General features: G+C 42.9%; 1 protein-coding gene and 2 long non-coding RNA genes across 3 annotated transcripts in view; 2 read left to right on the top strand and 1 right to left on the bottom strand.

Annotated features, from left to right (window-relative positions):
- The window catches only part of LOC308586948, a 562568-nt gene that overhangs the window by 416375 nt on the left and 129967 nt on the right, over positions 1-16226 (top strand). The window lies entirely within an intron of this gene.
- Positions 1-16226, top strand: part of TGFBR3 (transforming growth factor beta receptor 3) — a 140712-nt gene that overhangs the window by 102130 nt on the left and 22356 nt on the right. The window contains exons 5-10 of the mRNA XM_081194006.1: positions 314-497; positions 4199-4367; positions 5939-6086; positions 11188-11377; positions 12696-13006; positions 13601-13750. Coding sequence (XP_081050132.1) covers positions 314-497; positions 4199-4367; positions 5939-6086; positions 11188-11377; positions 12696-13006; positions 13601-13750 — 1152 coding nt within the window. The remainder of the gene's footprint in view (positions 1-313; positions 498-4198; positions 4368-5938; positions 6087-11187; positions 11378-12695; positions 13007-13600; positions 13751-16226) is intronic.
- The window catches only part of LOC308586929, a 138139-nt gene that overhangs the window by 114820 nt on the left and 7093 nt on the right, over positions 1-16226 (bottom strand). The gene's annotated exons all lie outside the window — the stretch shown is intronic.

Raw genomic sequence — 16226 nt, 5'->3', positions numbered from 1 at the left:
CTTTGTTTTGGTCAAAGTAGCAGTGATAGTTTTTCTTATTTTCAATGGAGCCTCATCAATACAACACTTTTGTTCTTCATCACTGTCAACAAGACAAGGAGAATTCAATCTCATGTTCTTTGTTGTGATGTTCTGTTGAACGTGAAAGTGCATTGTACAAATGGTTCACGGTAGTGCCTGTTTAGCAGATGTGACGGAAAGAACCCCTGTGAGAAATGGGTTTTGGTGTGACAGGTTTAAATGACTTTTTGTGTGGGTGAGAATTCTGCATCATGTGGATGTCGCATTAAAAAGGTGTTTCTATTCTCCTCAGGTATCAGCAGGTTCCATTGTGCAGTTTGAGAAAGAAAATTTCTCCTTGTCGGCAAAAATAGAGGAAAAACCTCTCCCTCAAGGAAATAAGCATCTGCTGCAGTGGGCCCAAAAGGAATATGGGGCAGTAACATCTTTCACTGAACTCAAAATATCCAGGAATGTTTACATCAAAGTGGGTGAAGGTAAGTGTCTCCAAACTAGTAAGATTGTACATGGGGAATTGAATTGCAATCATGTCCGTTTTTGAGAAAGATTTCCCCCATACACAATCCTTCTTCATGTCACAGTAGCTGCAGACTCATTATTTGGATATTAGGACTGATCCTAGCTTCTTCCTTCCAACTTGCAATTTGTGACCACCAAGGCAGATTTCACCTTGAGCAATTCATACTAAAGGTATTATTAGTGTGGTGTCAGTCTTCACTTAGTTACCATATTGCATTGTTGCCTGCACTTTTCTGCCTGTTCAGGTCTGCTGGTCTTTCCCTTTTATTTGTCTACTCTCACATTTATTCTGTAGCTTTTTCTGATTTCTCCTTCTGTCTTCCTACCAAAGCTCTGTTGCACAGAAGGATTTCACAAAGCATTAATTAGTTAACAATAGTTTGAAATCCACTACAATTAACTTATTGTTCCAATTTCAGAGCTGAAACTTTATCTCCTTTCAACATTTGGTAGCTCCTGGACAGTAATCCCTTTGGTTCTCCATTATCCTAGACTTAAACCTTTTCAAAAAAGAGTTCCAGCTGGGAAGAAATCTTACCGCTGATGTATAGCCCTTGGCAATAATAATTTATTGAGGAAAGCTGATACATGATGAATGGTTCTGATATATTCATAAAGAGTGTCCTCACATTGTCAAGCCAAAAGCACTCAAGAATGCTCCAACTTTGGATCGTGTTGGCTGGGAATCTGATAGTAACACCTAATTTGTATAGAATGAAGCAAAACACTCTCATCCCTATTAAGACAGAGGTGTGACCCAAAGAAACTAGTAGGGTTCAGTATACAGGTCTTGGTTGCAGGCAAGCAAGTTGGCAGCATACATAGAAGACAGAAGTATCTATTACTGTATTTACATTACAAAATTCTAGTGCATTCTCTGGCAATTGTTCCTCCTACTGTCTTCCTATCCAAATCAGATGCCATGCTATTTACCATTCTTTACATACTATGATAGGAACTTCAATTCAGTGCAATAAAGAAAGCCATTTAGCTCAGTCTTGTCTATGCTGATTGGCAGTAGCTCTCCAGTGTTTCCCAGCCCCACCTGGAGGTACCAGGGATTGCACTTGGGACATTTTAGATATAAAACATGTGTTTTACCTAGGGTCGCCATATTTCAAAAAGTGGAAATCCAGTCACAAAAGTTGTTGAGATTTTCCCGGACATTTCAGTGATTTACACCCGGACACTGTTTCTGATGGCCGAATCCCAGCTATGTCCAGGAAATTATGGACATTTGGCAACCCTAGATTTACCACTGAGCTATGAGTCTGCCCTACAGGTTGGCTAAACGGTATGGAAGTTAGAAAATATCGGCAATATTTGATCTCAAATAGTTTAAATGAACAATTGAAAGAAACTGAAATGCTGTCGAGACCCTTGCTTGCTTTTGACGGTATCAGAAGAGATTGCCGAAACACGTAACACAAATGCAGGAACTCTTTCCTTTTTTTAACCTGTGTTCCTCTTCCTGGAGAACTGGTTGGCAAGCCATTTCTCAGTTTAACAATAATGACCTTACTAGTACTGGCGAATTACATTTGCATGGCGTCTTTATGTACATTAGTTTGAGTTCAGCATGGTCAACCTCGGGATCACTTTCCCTCATTTGTGTGGGAGGAGTTGGCAGAATCGCGACTGCTTTTGCATCCCATCTGGCAGGGTACTTAACAGATGTTTGAGGAGTGCTCCGTCAAGCTGCGCAAATAGATTTCATTTCTCATAGTTCACATAGAAGGATCCTCTAGAGAAGGCGGCAAAGTGAGCATTCAGATACCGCTTAGTATGGAAAGGGATGGGGGGGGGGACACCCTTCCATTAATACCTTTATTATACATATCTATGATGCAACTACACTTGGGAATACTGTGTACAGATCTGTTCGCTGAGCCTAATAAATAAATGAATTGTGAAGCTGGAAAAGGTGCAGAGAAAGGCAACCAATCTGATCCAGCAGCTGGAACAATTTCCCTAGAGAAAGGATTGTAATGTTTGAGGCTTTTTGTTTATTTTAAAGAGAAGGTGGTGACATGATAGAATTGTATAGAATTGCGCATGTTGTAGAGAAAGTGGATAGAGGGAAGTTTACAGCCAGTCCTTCATCATGATAATATTTTACTATAGGTTGTGGTTTTTTTAATGGTTAGGTGTAAAAAAACAACAACCCACAACTGCACCATGTTTTAACTCAGATTCTGCACCAGGAAACACAGAATTTTGTAACTGACATATATTATTCAAAGATTCATGTCACAATTTTTGTTTGTGAAAGTATCACTTTTAAAGTAAAAAAAAGGGAATGAAATGAAATGCTGAAACTGAAAATATCAAGAAATAAACTCCTCTCTCACTGTAACTATCACTGTTTTAGAAACTTGCCTTGGGACATGAACAATAAAACAAAATTTGAGATACAAGTAGAATTGCATGACTTGTCAAAACACTGCTTTTACGAGCGTTTTACAGACAGCTTTCGAACATTACCGCAATTTATTATAATTTATTAACATCGTAGAGGGTTATCAGCTGTGTACAAAAGTACAGAAAGGGCTTAGAATGTGGTTCTGACCACAGAACAGCTACTTGAGAGTCTCACAGAACACTTATAATGAAGAATGGGGAGGTGTGGAGCAAAAGGTTGGGGGCAGGTTTGGGTTTTGTTTTTTTGTGGGTTGTGGGTTGTTGTTTTTTGTGTGTGTGGTTTTTTTTGCCTGATCAAGCCCCTGTCTAGGAAATGGTGTAGCCTAGGATCCAGGGCAAGCCTGGCTTCATCTCCACAATCAGGAGACCAGGTAATTGATGTGGCTGTGAAACCATAGTTTGGCATGGGCTTGCAAACTATAGTTTGTTAACCATGGTTAACTACTGCCTCCTGTATGTGCCCTTTATGTGCTTAGCTTAATAAAGAGGGACAAATTATTATTAGAGATGTGTCCAAAAATCCATTAGAGTAAGGGTGCATTGGAAGACAGGAGTGCCTGGCGTTCTCTGGTCCATGGGGTCACGAAGAGTCGGACACGACTAAATGACTAAACAACAAAAAGGGTGCATTGCCCTGGGCACAATTCGAAGTAGGATTTTGCACCCTTTCTCTATCGTTTCCCTATCAATCCCCTCCCTGCAACCTCTTTTCCCAGGCAAGGAAAAAGGCCTTATCTTGGGGAGGGAGTAACAAGTGATGGAAGATCCACTTCCACACAGGAACAGCCCCATAAGGTCTCTGCTTTGCTGCAAATGATGTCCTGCTAGGTATCTTAGTGCTTGTGGTTAGAAAACCAAAGACTAATAAACTCCCAGTTGGAAATTATGCTTAACCCCATCTCAAAGGAGGATGGCTCTCCCTTAGAATGAGCTCATGCTTTTTTGATTGTGAGGAGTTGACATTTCTTTCTCCCACCTCCCATTTGAAGTCTTGCACCATTCCCAATTAACATGGTTAAGCATTATTCCTGCTTTGGGCTTTACTGCTCCTATGGCAACTCTAAGCCATTTCAGGCCACATTGAAAGGAACAATGGAATCAAGGTAGTGCAATGGTAGCCTTGGTGAATGGGGAGCCCTTAAGCTGGGATCCAGCGGGGAAGGGCACATGGTAGCTTTAACCTTTACAACCATATTTGATCATCTAAGGATGATTTGTTTTATCTCTTCTTTTTTAGATCAGTTTTTCCCTGCAACATGCAATATAGAGAAGAACTTTATTTCCTTGAACTACCTTGCGGGATACCTGCAACCCAAGGCAGCAGAAGGATGCATTGTCTCCAGCATGGATCAAGAAAGAGAAGTTCACATAATTGAACTAATCACACCAGACTCTAACCCATACAGGTAAAGTGCCAGTTCCTATTTATCCAAGCCAAAAATATTGTTTATTTCAGCCCATTCTGCAGCTTTAAAGAAGCAGATCCTCGGTCTATGAGAAAAGCAAAACTCCAAAAAGTTTATTTGACATAAATACTTTTAGATTGCGGCACTTTGAAACAAAAGTTTCAGTATGTCTGTTATTTAGCACATGGGGTGTCAAAACAGGTCGCAGAATTTGTCTTCAGATTAGAAATCAATGTGGTAAATTTCATCAAGGTCAAAGAAGCTGCTACAGGGAGGGCAATAGCTCAGTCAGAGTGTGGTGCTGATAGTGCCAAGATTGCAGGTTTGATCCCCATATGGGACAGCTGCATATTCCTGCATTGCAGGCGGTTGGACAATGAAGTATACTCGGAGTCGAGAGTGGATCTCATGCTCTTTATTCAGCTCATAGTAGTGGGAGGAATGGAAGTTCCCCCAGAATGTCTGCTTTATATACATTATTTACACAATGGGTCCCACGTGATTGGCTAATTCTGGGATTCACTTCCACCTGGAGCTGGATTGGGTGGCTCCTGTGGACCAATCAGACTGCTGCATTCTGGATCCTATTGTTCTAGGACCAATCAGACTGCTGCATTCTGGATCCTATTCAACTCAGTACATAACAGACAAGATGATCCCCAGGGCCCTTCCAACTCTACGATTCTATGGTTCTGTGATAAAGTCGGGCTCTGACCTAAATATTTGAGAAGTTACCTCAGCTGATCATGGGCTTACGGGTCTTGTTCAGGTGCTGCTTCACCCCCCATTATCAGGATCACATCCTGAAATACTCATTAACTTCTACCTCAGCAAGTATCGGAGGTTGGGGAACACAGGAGACCTCATCTCACTCTTCGGGAATAAAGGAAGGGAGGGCACTCCAGATCTGACACAAAGTGTAATGTGAAGAGAACAGATGCGTTTACATTAAGCTTCCATTGTCCTGAAGATGAACAGCGGGCAAAGCTAATAACTGCATTTTGAAAATGTCCCATTCTTCATCACTGCCCAAACATACTTTTTTTTTTGCACATTCCCCATTGTTTTCAAAGCTCAGCAGACCAGATGCATTTCTCTCACTTATTATTCCATTTTTCCTTCCATAACAATGCTGCCAAGCTATAATTTTGGGGTACAATAAGGTGACATGTGCTCCAAATTAGTGGAATAAATTGGATAGAAACGTGCATTTAAAATTTCCTGAAGAAATGGGGAAATAGCGGGGGTGGGAGAACGAGCTCCGAGTGGTTCTCTTTAACCAGCACCAAAGCAGTGGCAATGAGCAACCAGCAACCTCTAATTGAGAAAGCAAAGCTGCTGCTGGACAGTAATTATTAGCCTAAAAAGCATTTTTGTTTCCATTGTTATGTAAAATTGTTTTAGCATGTGTGGCGTAACAGTCTGTTTTGCACATGTTGTACCGTCTGGGATAACCTCCAGCGTTTTAATCAGCTGGCCAGACACTGGAAACATGATGGATTGAAAGAAGGTTGATAGCTGAAAATTTCTGGCGTGCTGGGGCCTCACTCTTTTTTATTTTCCACGACCAGTGCTTTCCAGGTGGATATCATCATTGACATTCGACCATCTCGGCCAGACACCACACTTGTCAGGGATCTTGTACTTATCCTCAAGTGCAGAAAGTCTGTCAACTGGGTCATCAAGTCCCATGACGTGAAGGGGAAACTGGAAGCAATTGTAAGTAGATATGACTTGTTGTAAGGGAGGCACGGGTGCTGTTAACAGCTCTTATGTGAAGAAGTGAGCCCATGATAACAGACATATTCTCTGAGTATCTCCTCAACTTTTGCTATTAATCCTGGTTGTTGGTTCTCCCCACCCAACCTGGGTACTGAGTAATGTGCTGCTTGATTAAGAGGTGGTGCATTGCATCTGTCACCAGTGCTATTTTTCTAGAAAAAGAGATGCCGGAACTCGCCATGCACGCCTCCCTTCTTTCTCTTATAATGGCAATGGCGCCCACCTGAGAGATGCCGGGACTGAGTCCCAGCTGAAAAAGAGCCCTGTCTGTCATTCCCAAATGTTTCATGAGAGTAGCACTGCATACTGTTCTTCACAAGCAGATGAAGACAGTGTTCAAAACTCCCATTGTTCTAGGCACATTTTGCAATAGGGAATTTCATTTGCGCAAGCTGTTTCTGAGCTTTGGGTGCAGTACTGTGCCTAAGATTTCAGATTAAAAGGAAGGAAGGAAGGACCTTTTTCTGCCTCCCCACTTCCAGCCCCTCTCTGAAGATTGGAGAAAGGACCCTCATAAGAATATGCAGTCTTCATATGAGGACTAGACCATGTAAAAAACGAACGTAAGATTTTAGCTGCAGTTCGTTCATTTCCAGCTTTGTATTCTTGCTATTAAAAAGCGCACCTAGACATTCCGTTGTTGCACCCATAATCTTGGTTTAAGGTGCCATTTACCGTAGCTCCTAGCTTTCGTATCTCACTGGGTGAAGATTTTCACTTTTGGTTTTCTTTAACCCCTCATTCTAGCCGAGGGTTTCTTTTATTAAAAAAACAAAAACATGCCCAGAGAGATCCGATGGGTTAAGGCAGAGCCATGGAACCTTTCCATTCTGGTGGGCCAAGATTCTTATCTTCACAAACCCCACAGGCAAAGTTTGACGGTTGAGCAGGGACCCTGCCTGTCATAATGGCATTAGTTGACATCTACGCCTTTGAAGTCTCATTTCAAAGCAGCTTCACACTTCACAGTTTAATTCCCTCCACATCCTGTGAGCCGATGAGCGCTGAGAGACAGCACTTTGAACTGTGTTTCCAAGCAGGTGTTTTTTGGAAACACATGTCAAAGTGAAGGCCGCGCCTCTACCTGTCTCCTACCTGCCATCACCTGTGATATCAAGGGTGGGGCAGGTAGGCATGGTTTGAGGGAAACGGCCCCACGAGCCAAATTAGGACCCCTTCTGGGCCTAATCGGGCCTGCAGGGTAGAGGTTCCTCGCTCCTGGGTTAGAGCTCTTGCTACGCAAAATTTCTTGACGTGTTACCTCTACAGAATCATAGAAGTCCAAGAGACCTAATGACATCAAGGATCCTTCCACACTGCCTCTCCCCTCCCACCCTCAGTTTCTGGCAGCCACCTCTGTGTTGGGAAGCTGGGTCAGCAATACCCCCCCTCCCGCCCCCCATCCACTTCACATTACTGGGCCCTGCTGGCATGCTGCCAAGTTCTGATGTCTATTTATACTCCTTAAAATGCATTACTAAAGTGTACTGTTGCTTTGATGCCCCGTTCAGTACTTCATACCTTGGAAGTATTTTACTGGCCACTGTTGGAAACTGAATGTTAGACCTGATGTTTGATCAGTTCCAGCAGAACTTCTTTTAACGTTCTTAATTAAGTTGTGCTTCCAATTATTTGTTTATTAGCTGGACCGGTTTCACTCCTCTGCAATTTTGCTCATGTTTTTTCACTCAGTGGAAATGGCAGGGGTCCTGAGAGGCAAAATTAAGTTGCCTTTAAAGAAAGTTAAAGGAGTTAATTTGGGCTGGTTGTGCTCTGATGTATAGAATCATAGGAAAGAATATAGACAGGAAAGTCCCATTTCTTTTAAGTTTTGAGGGAGCCTGTGATCTCCAGTTTCGGCTTGACTGAGGCTACAGCTCCAAACATGCTTTTGTGTGGGATGCACCTTCAAGTACACACATGATCTCACTGAAAGTTGTGATCCGCTGCACACTTACCTCAGAGTGAGCCCCATCGGATGCAGTTCAGCTTCATTTCACATGTAGGTTTGCACTATTGATCACATATTATTCTTAAGTACGAAATGTACCCTGGAAGGTGCCTTGAGCCAACAGCTCAAGGAAAGGCTTACATTGATGCCCATTTGGCTGAATAAGAAAGTGTCTTATTCATCCCAGCCACAATTGACCGTTGCTTGAAGGTGGTGCTATCAGCTCACCACGTAGAACAGAGAAAACTAGGGCAAATGCATCAAGAAGCTGGGTAGAAGAAGAAGAAGAAGAGTTTGGATTTGATATCCCGCCTTTCACTCCCCTTCAGGAGTCTCAAAGCGGCTAACATTCTCCTTTCCCTTCCTCCCCCACAACAAACACTCTGTGAGGTGAGTGGGGCTGAGAGACTTCAGAGAAGTGTGACTGGCCCAAGGTCACCCAGCAGCTGCAGGTGGAGGAGCGGAGACGCGAACCCGGTTACCCAGATTACGTGACTACCGCTCTTTACCACTACACCACACTGGGTAGAGATGAATCCAAATTTTGAATTGCCTTTTTTACTTTCCAAATTTGTTTTGATTAGCCCTAAGCAGTCCCATCTGCAAAAATACCAGTGGAAGATGAGAGATTTAAAAAGTAACATTCCAAATTCAAATTAACTGCATCTGACCCATAGGAAAATCCGTGTCTAGTTTGAGAATATGTATTTTTATTTTATATTCAAGCGTCCCAACATTATGTGCCAGAATAGTGCCAGAACATAAACATAGACCCTGTATGCTCCTATTTGGATACATTAAATCTTAATGGGTCTATATGAATAGAGAGGGACGCAGTCCTTTAAAACAGGCAGGTTCCAGTTATGACAATTATATTCTGAAAAATATTTGTTCAGCTGTTTTATCTAACATTTAAAAGAGAGAGAGAGAGAGCAGGAAATCCGGAAAATTTAGGGATCGTCATAATCTCAGGTCAATCCAAACTTGCCTGTTTATTTGAAACATGTGTTTAAAAAAAATTGTATCCAGATTTGAGTCCACTCAAAAGATAGTATTATAGAAACAGGGCAGGCAGGCACAGCTCAAGAGCAGAAACAACTCCTCAACCCACTCCCCAAAACAGGATTTGCTACCCATTTTGTTAATGGATCTCCTTTCAGTACCACCTGCAGCAAACCATTCAAACACATAGAGATTTCAAGATTGCCTGGCATCTTCTGTAGGAGCATCAGAGGAAGCTCTCAAACATGGGTTTTGAAAGGTTCCATTTCTTCTTCTTCAGTTGACAATTCATATTGCTAACATTAATCGTCACAAAAATGCAAATTACTCAGTGCACAAAGAATCAGGCATGGCCTTTTTAGTATTTTGCGGGTTGACCCATGTCCTGATTCTTAAAAAAGCATTTTGACATGGAAAGGGTAACTTTTCCCTGCACCTTTTACTCAATAAAGCTGGCTTCCATATTCATCCCCCATAGGCTACAATTGCTGTTTATTATGTGCTAGAAAATACTGGCATCTTATGCAACAGTATATAGTTTACTGACTACTTAACATCACTGTAGTTAAAATAAATTCATCAATGGGCCTCCATATAGCCCATGTGTGTATGTAAGATTGTGGAGTGTCCACACTCCTTTTTAGCCACATCCACAATTGCATGCACCCCTGAAAGCCTGTCCAAGGGTGAATGTTGCCCTTGGAACCAAAAAAAGGTTGGCCACCCCAGTGTAAAATCAAGGGCCAGTCTAAACATTTCAGTTGCCTAAGGAGGGCCGGTGTGAAGTTGAAACGTTTTCAGTGTAACATTTCCAAACTCAGTTATCTTCTGGATGATTTTAGATTACCCCTGAGATTACTGAGGGGTGCTAACTTGAATAAAATATTGGAGGGAGGAGGTAAGCCCACCCTGTATAGTAGATTACATGATACAGTGTGTGTGTGTGTGTGTGTGTGTGTGCCGCGCGCGCACACACACACACACACACACACACATTTGAATGCCAATGACCATTAACCTTGGGTGGGCCTGGCTGAAGGGATCTTGGCCCCAGGAGTTGGCTCCTATGGGAGTACTAGTCCAACAACTTCTGGAGAACCCTTGACTCGTCCAGTGCATATTTCAGGTTTGCTACATCCAGTAGCAGAGTAGAGGCCATCCATGCAATGAGCCCCTTAACATGTCATGACGGCCAGTGGGACAATCCCCAACATGGAAGTTGTTTCACACTTGATCTTAGCCAAAAGGCCGAGAAGCGATAACATGGGAGTTGTTTCAATTAGCTTTCATGTAATTTCCGTTACACGTCAGCCTCTACGAGCCCTGGATATGCTTTAGCTCTTACAGCTACTTACAACACACACACACACATTTGAATGCCAATGACCATTAACCTTGGGTGGGCCTGGCTGAAGGGATCTTGGCCCCAGGAGTTGGCTCCTATGGGAATACTAGTCCAACAACTTCTGGAGAACCCTTGACTCGTCCAGCGCATATTTCAGATTTGCTACATCCAGTAGCAGAGTAGAGGCCATCCATGCAATGAGCCCCTTAACACGTCATGACGGCCAGTGGGACAATCCCCAACATGGAAGTTGTTTCAATTAGCTTTCATGTAATTTCCGTTACACGTCAGCCTCTACGAGCCCTGGATATGCTTTAGCTCTTACAGCTACTTACAGTCCTTGTTATCCTTCCACATTATCAATAACTTTTGTTCTTTATCTAAAAATCATTGTATTGAGAAGCAAGGGGGGGGGAGAAAAACAGGCTGTTGTATTTTGACATGACGCAGTGGCTCTAAGTGATTATACTGTCCCAGCAAAGTGTGGGGATGGAGCCTCATCCATGGCAAACCTCTCACAATTCTGTGGTGGGAAAGGATTTGGTCGTGTGGATGACAAATCAGTCTGCCTGGAAGAAAAGTTCACTGCAGAAATGATGAAAAGAAGTTGTTGAAGAGAGTTCCTTTTCATGTTATTTTTTACCCCAGAAAGGGGTAAAAATATCAGTTTCCTGACATGGTTTTACAAGACTTGGAAAAGCCTCATCCAGAATCCTAATGTTATCTCCTTTTCTGCGCAGGCAGCAAACAGTGTTGGCTTTGGAAAGGAAACGGAACGCTCGATGGTGATGACTAAAAACATATTTTCCAATATTCCCTCCTCTCATGAGAGTTTGATTACGTGGGCTTATGACCATGGCTACCATCCAGTTACTTCCTATACAAAAGCACCTGTTGCTAATAGGTTCCATCTACGCCTTGAGGACACTGGTAAGTCCGGAGGCTGGCTTGTATCAAGTATGCAGCAATTTTCTTGAACTCTTCTTGGTCCTTTTCCTCCCCTCAAGAGCCTTGGATTCACTAAAGCTTTGAGAGTTGTAATAGGAGATATGCTTTGATCAGGAGATCCTAGGTTGAATCAAGACTTCCAGGGAGCAGAACCCCATCTACTGGATGCTCCAAATTGGTGCTGGGGGCTGCAGGGGGAATGGGAAATTGGTGAAAATGGCCTCCAACCCCCGTTTCTCCAGTGCGAGCCTCTGCCGGATTGAAGGCCCTCCTGCAAACAGAAGCAGCCCTTTCATTTGCAGGGGGGCAAGTTTGGATCTAATCCCCTGGGATGAATGTTACATTGGTGAAATAAAGTTGCTAGTCTTGCAGTTTGATTTTTGGGGAAGGTCACTAGCTTCAGCTAGGGAAATCAAGGATATCTGCTACCTTCTGAAGACTTTTTTCTCGCCCCACACCCCGTCTGCTATTTGCCCCTGAAAGTGCTGCGTGTATTACCTTCTGGGGGCAAACAGCAGCTGCATGGGATCTTCTGTAAGAAATGGCAACTCTCCCTGTTCACTGCAGTCCCAAAATGTATTGGAAGCCTCCCATGCTTCTTTGTTAAGAAGGAGAAGTGGCAGGTCCTATCAGAGTGATCCAATAGAATTTTTGACATACTGCAGGGCTTGCCAGTGTGGTGCCTGTGGGTGCGATGGTACCCCTGAGGTCTTCCCCTGTCACCCACAAAAGTCTCTGAACCCCCCTGCCACTGCCCCTTATTGTGATAGAATCACAGGTTTGGAAGGGACCTTCCAGGTGGATCTAATCCAACCCCCTGCAGTGCTGGAATCTCAACTAAGGCATCCATGAGAGATCACTATCCAGCCCTGCTAAAAACCTCCAAGGAAGGAGAGTCCACCACCTGCCAAGGGAGTCCGTTCCACTGTCGAGCAGCTCATATCGTCAGAAAGGTCTTCCTGATGTTTAGTTAGAATCTCCTTAAAAGTAGATACAACTGAAGGAGCAAGTTGGAAAAGCAATGCTGTTTCTTACTTCCTCTGACGTCTCCATGTGTTTTCCAAGGCTCAGATTATTTCCACTGGATCCAATTTTTAACCATATCCCTTGGGAAAGTAGTGTGTAATCCTGCAGGGGAGACGTGAGTGGAGGAGCGGTGCACAAAACACTTACTCAGAAATCCCAAAGCACCCACAGGCTTAAAAAGGCTGGCAACCCCTGATGTCATGCGTAGCTTAGCTCAGAGTCACAGGAAACTAAAGCAACGTTGTAACGTCTCCAAATTTCTGTCTTTCTCTAGAAGAGATGAATGATGAGGAAGACCATTTCCCACCAGAGCTGAAGGAGCTGCTGCGTGGCGTTAACCCGCTGCCAGCTCCACTCGCGCCCTCAAGCGAAGGCGTTAGTTTTGACTTCCACTTCCATCGAGATCATGATGGAAACTTGCCATCAACTGATATGGTGGACACAATTAGGACCAATCGTGGCTTTGAGCACCTCCTTCCAAAAGTCTCAGAACCAGAAGAAGTTCAGGGTAGCGTTCATGTTGCCCTGACGGTGAAGTGTGATGACACGTCCATGATTGTAGCTGTAGCAAAAGACTCACTCGAGGTTGGTATGATTTCTTAATTTCACATTGGAACAAACTAGGATAGAGTGATTTGACTATTGAATAAACTATGGAGTGTGTTGCGTATTAACCCCACAGCTACAAGGGAACATATGGTTGACATTATCTGCCCAACCAGTGATCAGTCCTATGCTTTTGTCCCAAGGCTGTCAAAGGACTGCATTCACTGCAGCTGGAATTGTGAAACAATTGTTCCCGTTTAAGTCAGAGCCAAAACTTAAAGATGATTAAAATATGCTCCAAAATGCATTATCTTCTTTTCTCCCTTTGGAAAATAAATCATCTAAAGTTACAGACAGTCATCTCAGCGGGTCTCTCAATAAAATGAAACACTGCAATGGTGCTCTGGTGTTTTATTTTGTGCATGCAATACTTACCTTTCCACCAGGCTGAATATTCTATAAACTGACTAGTCTGCACTTTTGGAGGGGCAATATTTTAATACAGAATTTTGCAAGATGGTTGCAAAATAAAAATGCTTTATAGTCAGACTGTTAAAAAACCAACACTGTCATTTGGAGCCCTGATTTGTAGTTTGGTGTGTAATTTTGCATCGTGATCTCTCCCTTTTTTAGGCTAGCGGTTACGTCGGGACACAACTCTCTCTGCTGGATCCTACATGTAGAGCTAAGACAAACAAGACCCATTTTATTTTGGAGTCATCGCTGCATGATTGTGGGACTCAACGGATAGCCTATGCCTTGGATAACGTGTATCTGAACTCTGTGAGTCTATTATAGCAGAAATAATTGTCTGTATCTTGCAATCATAGGGTTGTTGTTGTCCTGGTGATACTTTATTTCTTGTAAAAAAAATTTGTAATGATAGAAAGGCAGGCTTAACAGCAAGAAGTCCCTGTCGTTTCATGTATATGAATGCAATTTCAGGCATATTTTCTTGAGTGATGGCTTCTCGCTTTTTTCCCTACTTTAGAAGGTAAATTGCTTTCCACAGTAGATAGAAAGCAATGAACTTACATTGATGGAGCATGGGCATCCATTTTTTCCTCTAATGGAATGGGAAAGCAAAAGTAGCTAGTCATCTCTGCTTGCATCCTCTTTCTGCCCCACTTATTCTAGCAGAAATGCAGAATCCAACTTCAGTGTATTTGCCCAGCCAGGTAAACTCAACTGGGCTAATAGGCTCTGCTTCCTATTGTTGGGAAAGAAAGCAAGGCAAGACCTGCTAGCTGTTATTCTGTGTTTAGAACAGAACCCACTACATTTCAGAGACAGATCTGGACGGTCCAAAGTAACTACTAATCTCCATTTATGTAATGGGTAGAGAGACAGCCCAGTGTAGGGCCTTCAGAACAGAGAGATTCTGTGCTGCGCTGGGCATGCTTAACTGATTTTTCATGCTCCCAGAAGGGAGATGAAGGGAAACAGTGCCACTTCCATAGCAGAAGTCTGGTTACCCATCAAACAGTACATCTTCCCCTTTTCTGAAAGTGCGAGAGAAGGCTGCAAAGCCAGCTGTCTTGCCTGAGCGTCTAGAGGCAATTCTTCCAACCATGAGAGTGGCTATTTACAAGCCTGGATTAATGTTCTTGAATCTAGTGGTGTTTAGGATGGAAACAGATAGCTTGCATGTCTTATAACATCTAGTTCCTTTCTCAGGATCAGGCTAGATCTGTAAGAGTTTTCCTATTGTTGTTCAAGCCAGTTGTTGTTGTTTTTGTTACATATGAACAGTGGTTCAGTAAGTAATAGCCTGTTTGAGGGCCTGAATTTGGCACATCAACCTGGCAGCTCTCAAATAAGTTTCCATTGTAAAGAAAAATGTATGGCATGATTACCTAGCACACACGAGTTTTTGTTAAGTGCATTTTAAATCACGGTTAATATATGTTCAGCACCTGAAATATGAATCCAAGTGCACAATCTGATTTTCCAAGTAGCTAAGCAGGTATGCAAGAAACCATACACCACTTCTAAGATTTCTATCTTCAGCACTAGCTCAATATTTTCACCATGATCATGAATAGATGTTGGCCAGCTCAGGTTAACAGAAAAGGACATCTCTTGGCTTATGAGATTTCAGCACATAGTGGCAATTTTGGCATATACTGAAGGGCTTATTGTCCAACTCAAATACAGTGAAGGCAACCTGATCAGACATAACCTAGTCCAATTTTAAAAAGAGAAAAACTCCAGAAATCCTTTATTTGGCCAGACCTTCTGGCTGTTGATCTAGAGATGTACCCAACCAAAAACCATAGATCAACAGGCTGTGGAAAAATGCACATCTGGATCTCAATTCAGCAGTTGCCCCGCCATTTTTAATGGTGGGTTAACCCCAAACATGCCAAGACTTAAGTTTTACTCAAGATCCAAATCTCAGATTTTTTCCCCCTGAGTACTGAATCTCAGGCCAGTTTCAACACCATCAAAGCAGATATAGAATTACGCAGTAAACGCCTGAAAACAGTAGAACTGCTCCTTTGGATAGCAACAACCCCGACATCTGAGCAAACAGATGAAATTGAGTTAAGGAAAAGCTGAATAGTCAGGAAATGCAGAGGAACGGAATAATGTGGAGAATGTTTGTGTGTGAAAAGTGGGCAGGAGATGCCTAACACAGCCCAGTGTGGGAGTTATAGCGGATACAGAAATGAGAAGGAAAACTAGAAAGCAAAATAACTATTTTAAAGGAAGGGTTAGAAATGTCTGTACGTTTAAAAAGAAGAAGAACTACCATGTCAAAACTCTTGGCTCAAATGTATCTTGTGCTGATTTACTGAAAAGTCGGGTGTATACCAGTCCAGTCAGCCCATTGCTTGTTAACAATGCTGAGTACATAGCTTTACCAGAAGCAGAGCCGGGGTTGCTGGTATCTTAATCTACATACCAGTGCCCAGACTGCAATACTTTTATTGCTCAAGCAGGCTCCAGATTTGGAAACAAACTGAAGGCATTTCCTTTTACTTGCTCCAAGCTTGCCTTTAGAGATTCAGTGGTGGGCTTACTGGAAAGATGGGCGTTCAAATCCCTACAAAGTCAGTGGTGATCTCGCACCAGTTACTACGTCACAGCCTCACTTACTGCACAGGGTGTGAGGATAAAAGGGGAGAAACCACCTTGGAAGAGCAGGGTGCAGATGGGTTAAACAGTAATCCCTGTAAGGGTGCCCTGATAATATGATTAGCTTTTCCCACCAGCAACGTTTCTTGATCCATGTTTCTGACTCAAGGGGGCAAGT

This window comes from Podarcis bocagei (assembly GCF_964188305.1).
Source record: "Podarcis bocagei genome assembly, chromosome: 5".
Classification (NCBI taxonomy): Eukaryota; Metazoa; Chordata; class Lepidosauria; order Squamata; family Lacertidae; genus Podarcis; species Podarcis bocagei.
The sequence above is the reverse complement of the archived record's forward strand: the minus strand, read 5'-3'. Positions and strand labels throughout refer to the sequence as shown.